Genomic DNA, 22,318 nt, shown 5'->3' with positions numbered 1-22,318 from the left:
ACAATTTGCTAAACTGTATTTTGTTTAAATTAAGATTTATTAAATGAGCCATGACAGGGTTTATACAAGTTATTTTAGCCTTTCAGTATGCCAATTTTGGCATTATATACACTGGGGTGCTAATATGACTAATCTGGCTTTCGTCCTGGTAATATCAGCCAAGTCATCCTAGGTTTTTTTTTTTTAACAAGACTTGGATTCGAGAGCTAGAGTGTGGCCTCTAAGAAAATGTTACATACACTATTCTTATAAGTTGTTTGGAGAGAAGTCTATGATCTGACTCCCATTTTTTAAATAATAGACTCTGGTCTCTTTAAAGTGTCAAACATTATATGGAAATCAAGTTTTGGCATATTGATCAAAATGAGCAATTTTGCTTAAAATTTTTTGCTTAAAAGAGAATAAGTTGTGGCAATTTTTATAGAGTTTAATAAAAAAAAATACCCTACATAGCAAGAAAATTGATTCAGACAATGGATTATTATGTAGCCCAAACAAGACTATCCCAAATAACAGGACTAAATGGAAACCATAATTAATACAAAGAGAAGGTCAAAAAGAGAAGATAGAAAATTGGGAAAGTGAATGAAATGAAAAAAAAAAACTTTAACAGACTAACAGACTACCGGGGCATGGAAGCAAAGCTGGCTAGCTGGCTGAAATCCTAAACAAGACTACTTTATACCACGATTGTCCAACTTTGGGGCTTGTCTCAGCTGCATTGAGTGAAAAGGATTGTTTTGAGCCACATATAAAATATGCTACAGTTAATGTATATAAATCACATAATAATGTTAAACATTTATGAACTTGTGAGGGTGCATTACTAACTGTCTGGCATCTCCGGCAGTCTTTGGGCTTTGGGCTGGACCTGCTTGCTTTATACTGTAAATTTTTACTACAAATGCTACTTGGAGACATAAATAATATGGGATACCTACATCAACAATCAAGAAATCTAGCCAGCACCAGGCATTAGTAAAGTATGTTTGATATCCATATGCTACCCATTTCAGAAGCATTTCAAGAATGAAGATGTAAGTGAAGACTTTGTCAGCATATTCCAATATGGTCTTGATGGTTTTCCTCTGTTCTATGTATATGTCTTCAAAGGCCTGCAAATAGTAACCCACAAGATTTAATCTATATTATAACTGAATGATCTGTTTTGTGGCCCTCAGAATACTCCCAGATTACATTATCCATGGCTGAATTTGGTGGGAAATTGTCAAATAATGGTAACTGATTTCAAATAGGATATTGATACCCCCATGTAATGACTGAAATGTGATCAAGTTGTATTAAAAATGCTGAAATGCCCTTCCATGGCACTACCCATTAGTGTAGTTCTCAATGGCAAAAACATTTCTTTAAATCTATCCACAAAATTGTACCTCCCCTCCTCCAGGTATAGAGGGTGTAATCCATTCAACGGCTTCTCCAGTTTCAAAAAATATTTCATTTTATTTTATTGCAGACATTGCCAATAGTTTTATAATTATAATGTAACCCTCCCCCTTCATTTAAATGTTTTAAAATTATTATTTTCTCTTACCAAAGCACCACTACTAAGCAGAATCATAAAGACAATGAAGGTTTCAAACCAATTGTGTTCAACTATTCGGAAACAGGTTTTTCTGAGATTCCACCATTGCTTTCCTCTTCCATCTTCTACACTAACTTGACAACACTTGAATCTTTGTACACAACCTAAAATGTATTAAATGTTAAAAAGGCGATAGAGAAACAAACAAAAGTTTTACATTTCTTGATCTAAGGCTGTCTGATAATGAAGTGTAACCTCTTCATGATGATTTTCCTATGTTTTTAACTAGATATATATCCTATCAATAAGGAGGTCTATGTAGTGTAGGGGTGTCAAACTTGTGGCCTGTGGGCCAGATGCAGCACATGGCCACCCTCTCAGTTTAGTGAAGGGGGGAAAAGTCACAATTTGTCATGTGATGCCATGTCATCACGAGTTTGACACCCCTGATGTAGTGCTTTGTTCTTCAACTTTCATTTACTATACATGCATAATATAGGCTGGGCGGAGAAAGAGTGGCTGGCCTAGAGTCATCTAGTTAAGCATCTGTAGCTAGGCAGAATAAAACCTAGTATCCCAGCTCCATCTGTAACCACCAAACTGTATTCACCCAAAACATGCTTTGCATTCTTTTCAAATGTGTATGTCTTCTAGGAATAAATTGACAAAAATGTTGGATACTTAATCTTCCCTCACCTTCTGTAAAACAAGCTTCAGGTTCAAGAGCTTCCTCAGGTTCTACCACTGGTTGTTCTTCAGCAGGTTGTCCAATATCAACTGTGCTCCCTTCTGATGAGCTAGAAGAATTTAGTTTCTGTCAAAGGAAAAAAAAGTAGTTAATACAGTCTAAAATAACTGACTAAAAATAGCCCAGCCAACATCAGATATCCTTTTAAGATGTTATATGGTCTCTTTGGAAAAATGATAAACGTTAATCAGAAATAGGAACATTATTCTGAAATAGATGCCAATTTAGCACATGGATGGACAAAGAAGGATTTACTGCTCAATAACATGTAGGTTTGCATTCAGTAAACAGGTCTGTGAATGTTTAGTGATTTCTTAATGGTATCTGGTAAATCCCATTTCTGAGGCAAAGTTAATTAAAGCCTAATGCTAAGTTATAATTACACAACAATAGCATTGTGCCTTGAGGAAAATAACAGCATTTTACACAATAGTTGGTAAAGAATGAGTAACCAGAGAACAATGTGGCTAACCGTGTTTTGAATACAATGATGGTTGAATATCATATAGAATATTTGAAGGAAGAATATTTGAAAGAAGGAAACTTATTAAGCTGGAAATCTCCTGGAGATGGACTGCATTAATTATATTGAAAGAACTAAGGACTAAAGAAGTAAAAGACGGATTATGAGAGGGAATCAAAAATGTAGGAGTTCAAATAAAAGCAGAGAGGAAGATTACTGGTAAAAATGATCATGGTAATTCCAAAATAATAAAGAGAAACGGCTGTGAGAAGGAAGAGAAAATGAAAAGAAAGAATTGCTGATCAGATAACCACTTTCTATCTCTGTTCAGACATCTAGTTTTTCTTTCTTTCTTGTTGCTTTCTTATAAAGGTGAGGAATCAAATACCAAAGAAGAATCCAATTCAAAAGGAAGGAGAAGATGGAAAATGCAACTGCAACCTGATCCTTAAAATAATCAATATCTAAGCATGCAGTGTTTTATGAAGCCCTATAAAGTGGTAAAAGACTGTTGGTTGTTTTCGGTTTTTACTGGGAAGCATGCCACACTTAAAAATAATAATACTCTCACATTCCAATGGTTTTTTTTTTAAGTAGTCATGTTATTATGGATTTCTATCATCATTACAAATCTGGGAATACTTTGCCACAGATTTTAATAGGTTGCACTATAGAACTCAGGGGATCACTCCCACAAATTGATGCCAGTACAAAATTGGCTCTAGAGCTGTTCAAAGCAGATGATTTCAAGAATGGAGCCTGCCTTTTTGGTCTGCCTGAAATGGGAGCCCAGCTAATTTGTCATACGGGAATTTGTGGACTGTCTGTTCTCCCTTTGGTGGAAACATGTATCTTTGTTCTTACTTCCAAGCTCCTGGACTTAAACAAGCTATTCTGATTCAAGATAGTTGCTTTATTTAAAAAATACCCCTAGTATATTGTGTATTTCTAGATTCATGCCAAAAAACAGAGGAAAACAGGACAACTGTGATCAATTTTAATATCCCCTCCCCTAATAGCCCTTGCTTTGTCTGATTTTAGCTGGAAAGGGTGACAAGAACCTGAAAACAATTAAAACTATCTAGATCAGGGGTCGCCAACCTTTTGGACCTCAGGGACCACCAAACTCATAATTTTAGATCGCAGGGACCACTAACTGATTCTGTGGGAGTGGCCTAATTTGTGGGTGTGGCTTGATGGTCATGTGACTGGCTGGGCATGGCTTGTATGTAAATATTATAAATATTTATATAAATATTGTTTTTCTTATAAAAAATGAGCAACTTTTACCCAAAATCAGGCAAAGCAGGCAGGCAGATTGAGTTGCTCACAGAATCACAGATTTGTTCAGAAATCTATCTATTTGCCATTGGCTAGCTCAGTCTGACACATAAAATTTATTTGCAAGCAAATTCATAAAATTTGCTAGCAAACTCACAAAATTAACTCACAACACACCATGTATGTAAATATTGAATTTTTTATTTAAAAAAAGAGCAACTTTTACCCAAAATCAGGCAAAGCAGGCAGATTGAGATGCTCACAGAATCATTCAGTGATCTATCTATCTGCCATCAGCTAGCTCAGTCTCTCAAATTTGCTTGCCGTGAGTCTGCACTGAATTTGCTTGCAAGCAAACCTTCAGTCCTAACGGAGGTTGCTTAGCTAGAAAGCAAGAAATCCAACCATTTCCTGCTTCCTAGCTAATCTAAATCTCCCGGCACAGCAGAATAGCTAATGGTCGGAAAAACGAAAAATAGCAACTTAGCAGCCAAGTTTGCCAGGTAAGGAGTGAGTGGGCGGGGAGAGTTCCCGCGGGTCATGTGAGCTGAGCAGCCTTGTGTTTCTGCGCAGCCTGGATTTATTGCTTTGGGGGGGGGGTGCTCTAGAGGTGAGATTTCTCTGTGGCCCACCAAAATTTTCTCACGGCCCACCAGTGGATTAAATAGATTTCTGAAATCTATTTATTTCACTGAGAATTCACTGAGGATTTACTACTCTAGCCACTATAACAGTACACCATAGTTATAAATACATATAAAGTTCTAATATTGTATAATTATATATTGGAATGCATTTATATGCAAGTGGTGATGGTGACAAGGTAGCTTGGACACTTCCTTCCTTCCTTCCTTCCTTCCTTCCTTTTAATTACTATCCCTCACATAGCTTCCTATCATAGGAATGAGATGGAAGAATTAAAGATTTAGCATGAAGGAGAGAGGATTTTTGTTTCCATAGCCCAACAACAGCAAGGAGACGGAAATGATTTTTTTGTATGTGTGCTTTCCTCCTGGTAAAATGGATTAGCTGATAGTGGGTTCTCACCATATTTCCTGGAAAACCAGGTTCGTTTCAAGCAACTATTGTTTTCAACAGTCTTTGTCACTTGATTGTAACTAAGGTACTGAAATTAACTTGATATTATCAAAATATTGTGGTACTCTTTTCTGAAATCCCCCCTCCCAAATAGGTAAAGATTTGCCCTGCTGGTCATGCCTGACTCATCTCTGATTCCCAGCCAAAGAGCCAGCATTGTCCGAAGATGCTTCTCTGGTCATGTGGCTGGCATAACTATAGGCTGAAGGCTACCCAAATCTCTGTGCTATTATTTCAAAGATTTTATTTTCCCATTAATTTGGATTATGGTATCAGCAAGAATAGGATTTATAGAAGCAACACTAATGAATAGATGGTAGACTCCCTTTTAAGTGTCTCTTTTGTTTACTTATTATTCTTACTTACTATACATTTATTGTTTAGCAACCACAATCTGTCCCTTAAATTGGAAGTGAAATGATTGCTAAATGAATGGGAGGCAGGGAGGGGGGGGAGAGGGAGAGAAAAAACAAGAGCGAGAGAGGACAAGTGTGAGAGATGGCTTGAAATCACAGCTGCAGAAATTTGGTCAAAAATGCATGCATTAGTCATAAAATGACTTCTTTTTTTAAAATTAGTTTTTAGCAACAGTTGCTTCAAATGAGGCAGCTGTTAAATGGGAAATATTCCTTGGAGGCAGACTTTATTTGCATGACAGTATTTCATACCGTCTAATCTTTGAAATATTCTCCCCCATCTCAGAAATATTTCTTATTCCCTTAATCATGTACTTCTTACTTACTTCTTTGCTTTCTTCCAAGTCAGACTCACTACTGAATTCCTCGGTATTTAAATTTTCAAAATCAGATTCTCCAACAGCGATTGGTACAGTCACTGTCAGGCTTGGATTGTTAATGAATGACATGTAATCACTTTCATCTACCACATATCTTTCCACGCTGCTGCCAGTGCCTATGCCACTGGTTGTGGTTCCATTTCCATCTCTAAAATAATCAATCCCTTTGCCAATTTCTATGGTGTGGTTAGAGATGCAGCTGTTCTTATTGTGGAGCTCCTCGAGAGGTTTGATTTCATCTAGAGCTTTTTGCTTTTTGACAAAGGATTTCTGGATGAACTCATGGATTTTTCTTTTCATGAAATCTATTCCTTTGTCAATCCTCGCCATTGCAATCTGGAGATTGTTCATTTCATTATCATCATCTGTAGCAGCAAGGTTATCTGCACTAAATGAGCTCAAGAGCAAGGCCAAAAAGAGATTCAGCACCTAAAGAAAAGAAGGAAAATTCATCCTTGGTTTTGATTAGCAGATGCTATACACTGAAATGTTCTATTTGAAATTCATCCTTGGTTTACAGACTTACAACCTAGTTCATTAATCATGCACTATAAAAATAGAGAGAGAATGTGTACATTTAAGGCTGTGCTAATCAAGATAAAGACCAATAGGGCACATGCATACACATATCCAGGCAATCTGGGTTCACACATCAAAGTTTTACTTAGGGTAGAGCAGGTACAGATATCTATGGAATCCATTTCACTTATGAAACCCTCCTCCCAAAATGGCACCTGATTTTGACTAAATCACAGAAAACTCAGAGCTGTCTTTGAGATAATGGAAGTTCTGTAATACTGCCTTGGAAGATCACTGCTTAAGGAGTCTCATTGCATTTGCTGAAGGTTTCCTCCTAATTTGTGAAACTTGAAGGAAAGATTGACTTCATGAACAAAAATGTTCTATGCTCGTGTGTTTGTTCAGCTTTGAAACTTGATTGTAGTAATTGATAGCCTATTTATCTTAATCAGAATAAGTACCTAGTTTGAAGGCGTGTAGAAACAACAGTCAAGTTGTACAAGAGGGGAACTACAGTGGTGTTTAAAAGTTTGTAAATGTACTGAATATTAAACTTTTATGCACAGATAGAACCTAAAATGTGATCTGTTCTCCATACAAATTTAAAACTTGAAAAATTTGTAAACTTCTAAACCTAAAAGAGAACTCAATTAAACAGATGTTTTCAAATAATTGTACTACTTCTTTTATTTATTAAGGAAAAGTTTGAAAAATCAAAAAGATTCACAAGCTTTTAAGCATCACTGTATTTTCATAGGTTGGCAAATATATTTTTGTTTACCAAACACTAGTAGTGTTCAATGAATGTTTAACAATTGCATGAAAAGTCATTCCATTTGAAAAGAGGGTGTCTTCAGAGATTTAAAGAGACAATACTTCTTAATATGGTCTAGAATAAATATTTATTTTAAAAAAATTACATACCACTAAATTTCCAATCACCATAACCATCATGAAGACTGTAAGGCACATGGCTTGACCTGCAACCTCCATACAGTCCCACATGGTTTCTATCCATTCTCCACAAAGAACTCGGAACACAATCAAGAATGAGTGGAAAAAGTCATTCATGTGCCAGCGAGGGAGTTCACAATCGCTTGCGATCTTGCACACACATTCCTTGTAGCTTTTACCAAAGAGCTGCATACCAACCACAGCAAAAATGAAGACAATGATGGCCAGGACCAAAGTCAGATTTCCCAAAGCACCAACAGAATTGCCAATAATTTTGATCAGCATATTTAGTGTTGGCCAAGATTTAGCCAATTTGAAAACTCGCAACTGAAAAACAAATAAGTGGCCAAAAAAGTTTAGTAAGTAGCATGACAAATTAGTTAAAAATAACCAGATGGAGCCAAGTTACACTGAAATAAATTGGTATTTACATATTACAACACTGAAATACAACCGTCATTATTTAAAAATGAAGACTATTTAATACATTTTCTTCCAGTGAGACCCCATTACAATTTAAGAGTTTAAAGCTGAAATCCCATTTATATTTAAGACTAACTTTATGAACAGATTTTACTGATACAAGTCAAATAATTAGTTTCAAAGTGAACCAACTTTTACTGAACTACATAGCTCATATATGTCATTCAATGTATTTCAATAAAAAAGCTAAGAATCTTAGTTTTATATGTATCCAGTGAGTCCCACCATTGAGAGAAACAACAGAAAATCAGAAGATGAAAATCAAGATTTTTGCTAAATGATCTTTTTTCTAGCAAAGATTTACATTAATGGAAAATATTTGGACTAATTCAAGCTACCTTCCCATTCTTCAACAATTTTTTATATCATTTCCTTTTTTTCCATACTACTGTCCCAATCCTTCTGGAGCAGATCTGAAGGATTTGCAATGGCTATCTTCCAGACATTTGACTCTACAAAAGATTGCCATCAGATACAAGCCTCAGAATGTTGAGCATTAAGAAGACTATTTGGTTTCGAAACTGTGGTTCAATATCAAAATCAATTAATTTTAGCATCCTGAATGGGTAAAGATGATGTACATGTACTTGTATTTGTTAAATGAAACAATTTACCAGTCTGAATGATCGGAGAACTGAGAGTCCTTCCACATTTGCTAGGCCAAGTTCGACCAAACTAAGGGTGACAATAAAACCATCAAAAATATTCCAACCTTCTTGGAAATAATAATATGGATCCTTGGCTACCAGTTTAAGAACCATTTCTCCTGTGAAGATTCCAGTGAAAACCTAAAATGTGACAGGCAGATTTATCAATTTCCAAAAGCTTACAAATGTATTTGATACATTTATTCTGATTTTCTTATTCATTATTTCTTCAAGCATGTTATGTTCTTTAATCTCATTTTAAAACAGAACCCAGGAATTGAAGGAATGATACGGGAAACTTGCATGAGGTTTTTTCTGCTACTAATTTGTTGAGGTTTTGAACAAGAGAACAATGATTTATCTAACTATCCAAAACAACTTTTCATAATTATGATATTTTACATTTTAAAAATTCTTTAAAAACATTATTTCACTTCCTTTGTTATGACACTGAAATCAAACCACAAAATAAATTATCTTATTTTGATATATATGGACACAAAATTACTGTATACTGTTTTTTTTAAACAGTACTCAATGTACAGGTGAAACTCGAAAAATTAGAATATCGTGCAAAAGTTCATTTATTTCAGTAATGCAACTTAAAAGGTGAAACTAATATATGAGATAGACTCATTACATGCAAAGCAAGATAGTTCAAGCCATGATTTGTCATAATTGTGATGATGAAGGCTTACAGCTCATGAAAACCCCAAATTCACAATCTCAGAAAATTAGAATATTACATGCAATCAATAAAACAAGGATTGTACATAGAACAATATCGGACCTCTGAAAAGTATAAGCATGCATATGTACTCAGTACTTGGTTTGGGCCCCTTCTGCAGCAATTACTGCCTCAATGCGGCGTGGCATGGAAACTATCAGCCTGTGGCACTGCTGTGGTGTTATGGAAGACCTGGATACTTCAATAGTGGCCTTCAGCTCTTCTGCATTGTTCGGTCTCATGTCTCTCATCTTTCTCTTGGCAATGCCCCATAGATTCTCTATGGGATTCAGGTCAGGTGAGTTTGCTGGCCAATCAAGCACAGTAATCCCATGGTCATTGAACCAGGTTTTGGTGATTTGGCAGTGTGGGCAAGTGCCCAGTCCTGCTGGAAAATGAAGTCAGCATCTCCATAAAGCTTGTCTGCAGAAGGAAGCATGAAGTGCTCCAAAATCTCCTGATAGATGGCTTCGTTGACCCTGGACTTAATGAAGCACAATGGACCAATACCAGCAGATGACATGGCTCCCCAAATCAACACAGACTGTGGAAACTTCACTGGACTTCAAGCATCTTGCAGTGTGTGCCTCTCCATTCTTTCTCCAGACTCTGGGTCCTTGGTTTCCAAATGAGATGCAAAAGTTGCTCTCATCAGAAAAGAGGACTTTGGACCACTGAGCAACAGACCAGTTCTGTTTTTCTGTAGCCCAGGTAAGACGCTTCTGATGTTGTTTGTTGTCCAGGAGTGGCTTAACAAGAGGAATACGACATTTGAAGCCCATGTCCAGGACCCGTCTGTGTGTGGTGGCTCTTGATGCACTGACTCCAGCCTCAGCCCACTCCTTGTGAAAGTCCCCAACACTTTTGAATGGCCTTTTCCTGACAATCCTCTCCAGGCTGCGGTCATCCCTGCTGCTTGGGCATCTTTTTTTTCCACATTTTTCCCTTCCACATAACTTTCTATTAATGAGCTTTGATACAGCACTTTGGGAACATCCAATTTCTTTTACAATTACCTTTTGAGGCTTTCCCTCCTTGTGGAGGATGTCAATGATGGTTTTCTGCACAACTGTCAGGTCAGCAGTCTTTCCCATGATTGTGCTTCCTACTGAACCAGACTGAGAGACCATTTAAAGGCTCAGGAACCCTTTGCAGGTGTTATGGTTTAATTAGCTGAATAGAGTGGGACACTTTGAGCCTAGAATATTGAACCTTTTCACAATATTCTAATTTTCTGAGACTGTGGATTTGGGGTTTTCATGAGCTATAAGCCATACTCATCTCAATTATGACACATCACGGCTAGAACTATGTTGCTTTGCATGTAATGAGTCTATCTCATATATTAGTTTCACCTTTTAAGTTGCATTACTGAAATAAATGAACTTTTGCATGATATTCTAATTTTTTGAGTTTCACCTGTATATTGCCAGCCATATCTATCCATAATTAAGACAGTGGTGGGATTCAGCTGGTTCTCACAGGTTCAGGAGAACTGGTTGTTAATTTTCTGAGCAGTTTGGAAAACTGCCTGTTGGAAGAAATCTTCCAACAGCCTTTTGTTTTTCCCACCTTAAACGGTTAATCCTGTCAGGAAGGCAAAAAGGAGACATTCTAGTCTGCCTCTGTGCGTTGTTTCTAGTCTAATCCTGCTTATCTTTATTGCTTAAATATTTTCAGAAACTGCCTCTGCAGTTACAACTTTTACATTGTAACATTTCTTAATGGAACTTGACTGTCGCCTGAGCGGATTCTCTGGAGGTTTTTTTCCCCGTTTTATTCAGGGACTTGACTTTTTTTAAGTGGAGGAGTTTTATAAAGCTTCTTACACTGCTTTAGTGGTTCCTGGCACTATCTTTTTGGGGTATATTTCCAACATGGCTGAATCCCCTCCCAAGTGGTAATATGGCTGAAGCCACTCCTTGCCTCTTCCATAAGAGGAGGGGGCAATCCCATAACTTCTGGAGGCCAGTTGTTCCACTGATTAATTGTTCTAACTGCTAGGAAATTCCTCCTTAGTTCTGGGTTGCTTCTCTCCTTGATTAGTTTCCACCCATTGCTTCTTGTCCTGCCCTCAGGTGCTTTGGAGAATGGCTTGACTCCCTCTTCTTTGTGGCAGCCCCTGCTAAAGAGTTACGTTTTATGAGCAAGAGTTGGCTTGCTCATAGTTATCATTGCATGTTAACTACTTTAATTCCTTAAGATGCTCTGACAACCAGCCTGATTTGTAACTCCAGGTTGCAGGTATTGCTAATGAAAAGAAAAGTATTCAGACAGAATGGTTTAGGTTTCCATGATGGCTGTGACTCATTGATCTTCACTGTATATTCCCCCATTTTTAATCTAATGTTTGGTATTTAGGGCATCTTTTTGCAAGCAAAGAAGCTTTTTGTATTTTTATATAGGTAATCCTTGACTTATAACAGTTCATTTAGTGACAATGGCACTTTAAAAAGTGACTTATGACTATTTTTCACACTTACAACCATTGCAGCATTCCCACGTGATAAAAATTCAGATGGCTGATAACTGTCTCACATTTATGGTGGTTGTAGTCTCCCAGGACCATGTGGTCCCCTTTTTCAACCTTCTGACAAGCAAAGTCAATGGGGAGGCCAGATTTGCCAGCCATGTTACTAACTTAACAAATGCACTGGTTCGCTGAACAAATGTGACAAGAAAAGTCATGACAAGAACATTCACTTAATAAATTTCTCACTTAGCAACATAAATTTTGGGCTCAATTGTAGTTGTAAGTCAAGGAAAGGCAAGGCCGGGTGTGACAAGGACTGGCTGGGAGGGGAAGAGTGAGGCATGGCCAGGCGTGGCAAGGAGACACCTGGTGAGGCAAGGTGCCCCTCGACCGGAGTGATGCTGAGTTGGTCGTGTCCACCCAGCCATCCCTACCCAGATGGTCATTAGGGCAGAGAACCAGTTGTTAAATTATTTGAATCCCACCACTGAATTAAGACCACTCATTTCTTTTTTAAAAGAGATTTTAACTCTTCACCTAGTGCTGTTATTAGCAACATCATTAGAAGAAACATTAATTAAAGGTACAATATTCAAGCTCACCAAGTTTCCAACATTAAGGACTTCCGCAAATCTTTCTGTCATTGGGTAATGTTCCATTGCCATGAACAACGTATTTAAAACAATGCAAATTGTAATAGCAAGGTCAACAAATGGATCCATCACTATGATGTTAACAACATGCTTTATTTTCAGCCAACACGGGCAGCAGTCCCAGATTAAGAAAATGTTTGAAAATTTGTACCAGCAAGGTGGACACTTCTGTCGTGACTCTTCAAGTTCTGTTTAAAAACAAAATGAAAAGTTATTGTAACACAAAGCAAAAAGTTATCTTTTACTGGTTTTATTTTTTCAACTTTTAAGTATAAATAAAGAAAAAAGATGAAGATTCAGTTCTATTGGAAGTGAGTTTTGCACATGTAAGAAATATAATATAAACAGTTTTACTACTCTATTTCTACTTAAAAGAAAGTTAATTCTCAAGATGCAGGCCTAGAGTCTCATTTGCCATGTCTTCAATTCAGATCACCGTATTTAAAAAAAGGAATCTCTAAAATTAGAAAGCAGATAATAAAGATCAAACAATTATGTAAATATCAAGATAACTTCTTTGTTAAGAAACACTACAATTTTGGACGGGATTAGTTTTAAAAAAGTTATGAGGAAAATAGATGCAAAAGTACAAGTAAACATTATTATTGTATTATTCTCTTCAATATTAAAACCCAGGATCACCAGAGAAAACTGATTAGAAGAAAATTCAGGATAGGCAACTACAGAATTTGGTGCTATCAACATGGTCTCTAGCTCTGATGGCTTTAAAAAGGAATTAAATTTGTGGAAAATAAACTCCTTTATGTGTATTAGCCATAATGACTATTTACATGAGAACCATGACATTGGCCTGCCAGGGAACATTAATGGGGAGAACTATTACAATCAAAACTTGGTTGTGCGCTTCCCAAAGACAACTGATGATCATTATAAAACACAGAATACTGGAATTTGGTATAGTCCAGAAGAGGTCTTCCAATGAAATCATTCACATACTATAGAAATTCATATATGATGAGGCAACTCCTATGTTAATCACTATGGAGGTCTGTTTAAAGATTGGTACTGCTTGGAACCAGAAACATGAATTGTTCTTATATTATTGAACCTCGCTATTGTTATTACAGAATGTAGGATTCCCGTTCCCCAATAAAATCACTTGTAAAAAATAATGGTTATTCCTTATATTTTGGCCTATGTGTTCAGTTTTGCATCTTATTTGTTTGATCATCCCGACCACGGGTGGAATTCTAACGGTTCAGACCGGTTCTTTATAGAACCGGTTGTTATGATTCTATGCATTTTGGAGACCAGCAAATCGCTGCATGACACCCCCTCCCTTCCTGGGCCCCAGGGAAGCCTTCTGGGAGCAAAAACAACCCCCCAGGAGGCTGCCCCCCAAAAAGGGCCAGGGGGTTGCTGCAAAAAGCCACCCAGCATGCCCACCCAGCCACACCCAGAGAACCGGTTGTTACAAAATTTTAATCCCACCCCTGATCCCGACCCCAGATTAAAAAAAGTGAACCCCTTGTTAGCTGAATCTCTTGCCATCACTACATCTATACCTTCCATGGTGTTTGTGAGTATACTAGCCACACTCATGGCTCTTTCTCTTAGTGTGGGGTCTTCCAAAAAGTCCATAGAAATATGGAAAGAACTCGACCTTCTTTTTTTCAATTCTGTTTCTGTTGTTGTAGCCTGAAAAACCAGAGGGTACAATATAAGATCACCCTGAAAATGGCACTTCAAGATAACAAGTCATACAAAGAATCTCTTATTTTGAAGACCCACATGCACCATGCTTTTGAATTATGTTTAGTTTTTCATGCCAAACATTTGCTACTTATTGAATTATTAACCTGGTATTCAGTACATTTTTAGACAGTTGTAAGAAACGTGTTTTCATTTTGACAACTTCATTGTTATCCTTCCCAAATGATCCTCAAGAAACTTTCTATGATTGTTTCAAATTTATTTCTCAACCTGTCTTGTTTATCCTTGGTAGTTTTGCAAAATCCCACTTACCTATCCATTTCAACCTGAATTTCATTGAGATTTGCATCCACTGCGTAGGACTGTAGCTTTGGAAAACATATTAAACTTGCCAAATTTACACCTATATATAACTACAGTTGAGATTTATGCTATCTTCTGTAAACATCCTCATACCTTTTTTTAAAAAAAAACATGACACTTTGTGGGAGAAGAAATAAATTGCAATTGATCAGTCATCAGCTATAAATTATTTACTTGTGAACATTTCCCATATGAAGGATTATGGCATAAATTCCAGGTTATCAATAAACATTAGATGATGTGGGAAAATAATGACATGTCACTTGCTTATTTTTTGTATTTAAGATGGACAGCAAGCTTTTCATTCAAGCTTAATCAAAGGAAATGAAAAATAATATCCAGCATTGTCATGCTTCTCCAAATTGGCATAAAAGATCTGATTTCTTGTATATAGAAAGATAAAATGTGTGTCTAGGAAAACTCATGTTTGGCACACTGTAACTTGAAATGTATGTACGTATGTATGGTATTTCAATTAGATATATTTGTTTCATCAGCCAAAGATTAAACATCAGATTAAAAGACGCATGAAAATGCTCAATATATAAAGTGAAATTTTGGAGTGATTTTATCAATGTTTGGGGAACCAGAACTTTTAGCCATATTGTTTGTATGTTGTAATGACGTTCATGAGACAGAATGTAATCAAATGTTCACAAGGCAGAATCCATATGGCATCAAAAGATTTAACTTCCTTTTGGTTACGGAGAAAGATGTTCCTGGCCAGACACAATTAATTCAGAGCCAGATAAATAAGATATGGCAAGGTTTTTCTGAATATAAAACACACAAAACCATCTGCTCTTTCACTGTACTGCAAATATTAATTGTTTAAGACTGATTTTATTAGTAGATAAAAAAATATTACAAGATGCAGGAGCATTCACAGCTTGACCAACCAAGGATCATTCCCAGGGATTCCATTCTGTAGAAACACTGGCTGGTGCATTAAGACAAGGCCACCATGCCTGAACTATTTAAAACTTCCTTACATTGTCATCAGTAGCTGGTTTATCTATTATCACCTCTGGCAGAAGCTGTCCAACAGGCGATGTAGGAACAGATGGTCCACCAACCAAGGAAACCACCCCATTGCAATCCACAGTGCTGTGCATCTTCCCATTCACTGGAAACACTGCCAGCAGCCTGGATGACCTACTGGCCTGACTAATGTTACTGTTGCGCCGTTCCCCATGTCTGCGCGGCACAAAAAGAGAATCTCTTCTGCTATCATTATCTTCAAAAGTGCTGTGTTCATCATCAGCAAAGTCATTCTCTGATCCTATATCCTTTGCTCTACCTCTGAAGCTGAAAAGGCTTGTTCTGCTGTTGCGCCTTGGGGAAAATAGCGAGCCACGCATGCTCAACAAAGACTGTAAGAAAAGACAAATGGATAGAAAGTTAGCAAAACCATCTAAGTCCTGACCTTCACCAATAAAAAGAAAGGATTCTCTTCTCCATGTGTACATACAGAATGCAAATATAATCTCAGACAGTTTTTTTTTACGATAGATTTTGCTCTAAGAGTTCCTATCTTTGCATTTCACTGAGTTGCTATTACTGAAAGAGAGAAACTTGAGACAAAAACCTTCAAATATCCAACAATTCAGTATTAAAACTCTGCTTCCCAAATACCTGAGATTAAAATTAGTTAACTATCTGTGCTAGGGCCTCAAATTTTATCCATGCTTACTTGGGAATAAGGCCATTTAATTAAAGGTGATTTAATTATTCTTCTAACTAAATATCGAGCTGAATATCTCTTTTGCAAAAATAGAAAACAGTCAGGGTACTACAGACTTGTTGGATTTTAAAAAATGTAAATAAGCTTTTTGAAGAGGAAGTTTCCAGCTCATTGATATAAATTAAAATATTGCCTTCCACTATCTCTATGAATGCCTTGGCTTATCTTGATTCTCAATATTTAAAATTATTTGCCTGTAATACAATGTATCTCTTTGATACTAATGTTAAGGATTATAATCAGTTGCCACTGAATTTATCACCAAAGTAGACTTTGTAAGTTTCATGACTTCATGATTGGACCATAAGAAACATGACAAAATTATTAGGAGTTAGTGTAAACCCTTAGTACGGTATTTCAAATAATGTTTTCAACTACTCTGTAAACTTTTCATTTCATGAAAAATTAACTCTCTAAAACAAGGGTCTCCAACCCCCAGGCTGTGGCCCACTTCCAAGTCACGGCCCATTTGGAACCAGTCCATACAAGCAGCGAGCATGCACATGCTCACGAAGCTCCACTCACACAAGCAACGGGAGCTTGTGGTTGCACGTAAAACTCCACTTCCTGTCACTCACACAAAGCCATCTGCTCTTCCCTCCCCATGCCTGGCCACCAAGCCAGAAAGGTTGGGGACTACTGCTCTCAAACACTTACCCTAGACTTAAGAATAAAAGCTTTCAACCTCCCAGTAGGAAACATGAATGAACAAAAGTGTTGTTTTGTAAAAGATCAGTCCCTTCCAGAATAGAACAATAAGACTGTACTTTTTCCAGAGACAATAATGCTCAACCTCTATAGTTGTCACAGTTTACCTGATGGGGAGAAGAATGCTTCCGTTCTAATGTTAACCTATTCCCTTCAATAGAGAATCGGCAACCTTTTCTCCTGATACTGTCTTCAGATTCAGATCTGTGAAATTCATCTTCATCTTTTTCCTCTCCACCAGATTGTTCTTTTTGTTTTCTCTTCTTCCTTCGATTTCTTCTCTCTTTGGCGCTCTTGGAACTCAATTTTGATGTTTCAGATGAGCTTTCTGAATGTTCCCCTGTTCCACCTCCTGCGCTGGGATCTTTAGATTCTGCGGATGCAGTTGCTGCAGCAATCGCCACTGCCTGCCAGGAAGGATTAGTAGCTTTGGTATATTTTATTGGTCTTATGAAAAGAGCAGCTTTCTTCATTTTAACATGAACAATCCGCAAGGAAAAAAAAACATTGCATAATATAATATTTAGATAAAAACAAAAAGAATATTTATTGTCTTGCACTTACACTTAAAATATTGCCATATTTCATTCATTTGTCTAATTTAAGGAATGGATGCTATGTGGTCTTTTTTAAAAATAAAAATGATAAAAATGCAAGAAATGAAAAAGGCATTTATGACACAAAGACTTCCAGTTCCTACTTGGCTAAGCCAGGTATCCCCACCCTAGATCCATATTTAGATGATCTCCTTTCCATACATCTGAAGAACCAGATTTCTGTCACTTAAAATGCGCACCCACCCTTTGGGCCTTCCAAAAGCCACTGAAAGCATGGCTGGGTCAACTAGCCTGGGGCCCCAATGCAGGCGTGGCACTTTAGAGAGATGGCTAATGGATTAGAGAACCACCCCACCTCCTTCCTGTGCACATTTTGCTCTCTCCCTCTTCGTCTGGTTCGGTTTTATTTTAATCACATTTTAAATTTAAGATTCCTCATTTACTGTTTGAATGTTTTCAGTGAATTTTAATTGCATGTCTGTTTAAATTGCTTAGATTCACACCCCCAGCAAGATGGAGTATCAGTAGGGTTTATTCCATATTTGGGAGGCTCTGGGCAAAGTGATTTTGGTGTCCTACTTGTAGTGGTGTCCTATCGTCTCCCTGGCATCAACATAAAGAAGCACCTGGAACCATCTCACTGGTGCACAGGATGAATGGCCTTACATACAGCAATCAAGGCGACCCTCATCTTAGACTCCCTACCACCATTCCTCATACTGTGCCATTCTGAAGCAACAATAAATTAATGGCACTGGGATCCAAACATCCTGTCTTGCTACAGTAGGCTTGCCGTGCTTTCCTCAAGGCTAAGAGACCACTATTTTCTGTGGCTGCTTGTACCAGGCTACTGAGCTCATTTAAGATGCTCAGTAATAAAAGGAGCCATGTAGTTTCTCCTAGGAAGTAGGACAGCATTCAAGTTCTCCCAGCATTGATAGGCTTATTTGCTTGGTCAATTTATATGGCCACCCATCCCAAAACAATGGCTCTGGGCTGCATACACGAATTAAAACCAACAATAATTAGAACCACAAACCACATCATGAAGGGCCGAGGACACAAAAATCAATTCCAGGTTACAATAAATTTAAAAAAAAAAACCAATAGTAAAGCCAATCAACCAGCAGAGCCTGTTTAACTTCCTGTCACAAACACCTGAGCTGGGACAATTGGACTTTAAAATGATAACTTACTCCCCACTTCCAGCTAACTGGCACTGGTAACAACGATGAATAGTTGCCCATGAATAGGCCTGTGTAAAAATGGCACTTAGTAAATTATTAGGATTGAAACCCAAAACATATATATTAAGAAGCAAGCACTTTTTAACTCCCTGTAGGATATATTTAGGTTTGAGTATATGTACATAAAGTGTATCATTTTGCATATATACGTATAAAGCTATGCAAACCAGCTGCACTATTACAATCCCAATGGACACTTAGGTAACAAAAGTTTCATTAAAACAACGGTGATTTGCTTCCAGGGGAAAATACTGCTGTATCTGCAACTTGCACAAACTGCAAACAGAGAGAGAATACATATCTCATCTTAAGCAGGCTGAGAACACTCTCAATCCACAAATCCAGAGGGAGAGAGGAGAGTTTTGAATCATGTACCAGTCTCATTTTATCCCAGCTCCTCTGTTTCCTGGGGCTAGAAAAAGGGTTGATCCTTTTACAACCAAGCAGAAATTGCTGGACTGAGACAGGAAAGAGGTGAAATGCATAATGTCCCAAACAGCCTCCATTGCATAGCTGAATTCTCCCTAAGTCAAATATTCTTTATTTCTTTGCCCAAGCTTTGTAACAATGTGTACAGGTAATCCTCATTTAGTAACTGTCTTGAATAGGGACTATTCATAAATACAATGGTTGTACATAGCAATTAAAAATCAATTTTTAATCAGTGTGTACACTTAGTTGACAATAATACATGTTGGGGTGAGATAACCCTGGCACTGCTGCACAAGAAGACTTTATCTAAATGAGACACTAACAATCAGCAATCTTTGCAATCTCTCTCTCTCTCTGTCATGTGGTTTGCTTAGCGACCATTTTGCTAGAAGTAATTGTATTTGCTAAATGAGGGCCACCTTCAGTCTTATATGAGCACACCAAGTTGTACATAGGAGAATTACTTTCTTTTAGCTCTTTTGTGAGTTATAACATTAACTTGGAACTCAGTTGAAATCTCCTATTTATTTCTTTTAATGAAGACTCCAGGCAGTAAATGAGTTAATTCTGGCCAATTTAACCTTTTAATTCTAGCTTCTGAATTATTATTTGGGGGCTTTTTCTCTGTGAGTAAACTGGAGTTATAACATTAAGTATTGTTGGATAACTCTAACCCTATAGGCAAATATGAGAACTGTACAATTTGGCTGCATGACTTTCCAGATGTTGGGATGTAATTGCCATAGACTCTCAGCACTGGTCATGCTGGCTGGGCTGAGGAATGTAGTTGAAGATCAACAATATCTGGAAAAGCATGTTTCTCATCCATGTTTTAAAGAGTAGCATACACACACACACACACACACACACACACACACACACACACACAGACACACACACACCTGAGCTGCTTCTTGCTGTTTTTTCAGCTGTTCCAGCATCTGCTGGAACTCTGCCTCTTTCTGCTCAGCTTCTTCCATGGTGGCCTGATTCTGCTCTTCATAGGCCATGGCCACAACAGCCAGGATCAAGTTGATCAGGTAGAAAGAACCCAAGAAAATCACCAGGACAAAAAAGATCATGTATGTTTTGCCAGCAGCACGTAGAGTCTGGGAAAAAAATAACAGTCGACACTTTAAAACAAATATATAAATGCGATTCTCAAGCAACATGCCAACTTACGCTTGAATCACTCATTTGACATTCTTTTGAAACTGGTATGCATATTGCTACCTAAATAATTCTCTCTCACCAGCTGATAAAGATTTTCCCAGAAATCCTGAGTCATCAGTCGAAAGAGAGACAAGAAGGCCCAGCTGAATGTATCAAAACTTGTATAACCGTAGTTTGGATTCCTTCCAGCTTTTATGCAAAAATAGCCCTCTGGACATTGACTGAAATAAACAAATAAATACAAGTGCATTCATTAATGCTAGTGAAATACCTATCATGCATATAATTCAAGCTTGCCTACAGCTGAGTATAAGGGGAAGAGCTAGACACACTTTTCGTTCCCAGAGGGCTGGCAGAATTCCGTCTTTCTGTTCACTTTCTGCCCCTTTTCATAACAAGCTGGAACCTTTAATTCTATGTTTCTCTGATGCATCTGTTATTATCATCTTCTTTTAATGACCCCATAATCCCTTGGTGGAGTCTGGGCAACTGAATGGAGCTGAGTGTTTACTGGCTGGATGCCCTTCCTGTTGCCAATGCGGAGTTTTGTTCAGTAGATTTAATCTCATTGTGCCCAGAGAAATATCTGCCTCCGCCTAGGATCGAACTCACAGCCTTCTGATTCTGAGGTGAGAGCTGCAACTCTAAGCCACCGCACCACTCTGATTTTCTCTGCTGCATCAGTTAATGTATCTATTTCAATTTCCTTCAATTTCTTATGTTTTCATTCCTAAATTCAACTTAATCCCATTCCTATATTAGTCTGACAGATTTTTTTAAAGTTTGCCTTAATATTTATTTTTCAAATTTATTCATATTGGTTTACAAATTTAACACACATATTTTTTGCAAATAATTCAGATAATGCACTGTATTGTTTTCACAAATTGATTATTTGTGCAATGTTTTGGTCAATAAAAATTATTTTTCTGGCCATCTACATTCCTAATTCAGAGAAAAGTGACTGACTTTCATTTCATAAATTACTTAAAAATATAAAATTAGATAAATTCATATTCAAATATTTAATAAGCATCTTTCTCCCTATACACGCTTCTTGTTCTTTCTTATTATTGAGGCAATTTTGCATGGGAAATAGCTCCTTCAGGAACAGACTGGAACTCCGGATTTTTCATGACACGATTACCTTTTTTTCCCCGTCTCTTTATTATTTATTTACTCATGGAGAAAATCTATGTGGTTGCTAGGAATTGAAAATGACTGGATGGCACATAACCAATCAATCAACTATTTATTTCCAATTCTACATAATTAAATAACAATAGAGCTTACCTTAGTAAACATTAAACTTGTATCTGAGCAAATTAGCCCCAATGTATAAGGCAGAACATATGTTAAATCAATTATAATGCACAGGCCTGTTGTAAACCTGTTGTAGCTGTTTTAAAAGTTTGATAATAGGTCTTACCCTGCATCAGTACTGTTCCCACAAAGCAAAGCATCATTTTGTCCTTCCAAAAAATAAAAATTATCTGTGTGAATAAAAAAAAATGAAAAAGTTAGCAATCCTAACCTAATCTATATCTACTTTGCCCAATGACCCTTCATTCCTGCAATTCCTACCAGCAGTTCCTATGCAAACAGTAGTTAAGTAACAATGCCTAATTGTAACAGTTGCCTGTGCAGAAGGACTGAACAAGGAATTCAAAAATTAGATAAGGTTGAATGATTTAAATGAGGACATGATATAAAACTAACTCACGGGGACCATTACAGTTGTTATGGCCTACAAGTGGTTCTACCTGCATATGTTCCATTCAAGAGAGGTCTTGCAAGCTTAATTTCATAGTAGCAAGAAGCCAAGGATACCTGCACTTTGTTCTCCAACAGAAAAGCAAAGCACTCAGAGACTAGACAAATTGATTTAAATGCAGTGATACTTAAGAGGCAAAAGAAAACTTCTCAGATGTCGCAGATCTGGTCCTCTTAACTGTTGTAAACCCATTTGGAAGATGTAACTGTTCTTGAGTTGCAAATAAGTTTGATTTTTGACTGAAAAAAATACTTTTAC

At 37.2% G+C, this 22,318-nt stretch overlaps 1 protein-coding gene across 5 annotated transcripts in view; it reads right to left on the bottom strand.

Annotated features, from left to right (window-relative positions):
* LOC113434109 (sodium channel protein type 1 subunit alpha) overlaps window positions 1–22,318 on the bottom strand; it is a 97,869-nt gene that overhangs the window by 28,119 nt on the left and 47,432 nt on the right. For 3 of the 5 annotated variants that reach the window (XM_026697114.2, XM_087920020.1, XM_087920019.1), the window contains 13 exons: window positions 21,716–21,779; window positions 20,366–20,507; window positions 20,016–20,222; window positions 16,985–17,284; window positions 15,418–15,798; window positions 13,915–14,047; window positions 12,338–12,576; window positions 8,503–8,676; window positions 7,376–7,732; window positions 5,879–6,361; window positions 2,243–2,360; window positions 1,556–1,710; window positions 942–1,115 (listed from right to left, as the gene is read on the bottom strand). In XM_026697114.2, coding sequence (XP_026552899.2) covers window positions 942–1,115; window positions 1,556–1,710; window positions 2,243–2,360; window positions 5,879–6,361; window positions 7,376–7,732; window positions 8,503–8,676; window positions 12,338–12,576; window positions 13,915–14,047; window positions 15,418–15,798; window positions 16,985–17,284; window positions 20,016–20,222; window positions 20,366–20,507; window positions 21,716–21,779 — 2,927 coding nt within the window. The remainder of the gene's footprint in view (window positions 1–941; window positions 1,116–1,555; window positions 1,711–2,242; window positions 2,361–5,878; window positions 6,362–7,375; window positions 7,733–8,502; window positions 8,677–12,337; window positions 12,577–13,914; window positions 14,048–15,417; window positions 15,799–16,984; window positions 17,285–20,015; window positions 20,223–20,365; window positions 20,508–21,715; window positions 21,780–22,318) is intronic. The other 2 variants (XM_087920023.1, XM_087920021.1) reach the window with 1 other exon arrangement.

The sequence above is a fragment of the Pseudonaja textilis genome, chromosome 1 (genome assembly GCF_049901715.1).
Source record: "Pseudonaja textilis isolate UNSWEBS1 chromosome 1, rPseTex1.2, whole genome shotgun sequence".
Taxonomy (NCBI): domain Eukaryota; kingdom Metazoa; phylum Chordata; class Lepidosauria; order Squamata; family Elapidae; genus Pseudonaja; species Pseudonaja textilis.
Note: the sequence above shows the minus strand (reverse complement) of the source record. Positions and strands in the feature narration are given on the sequence as shown.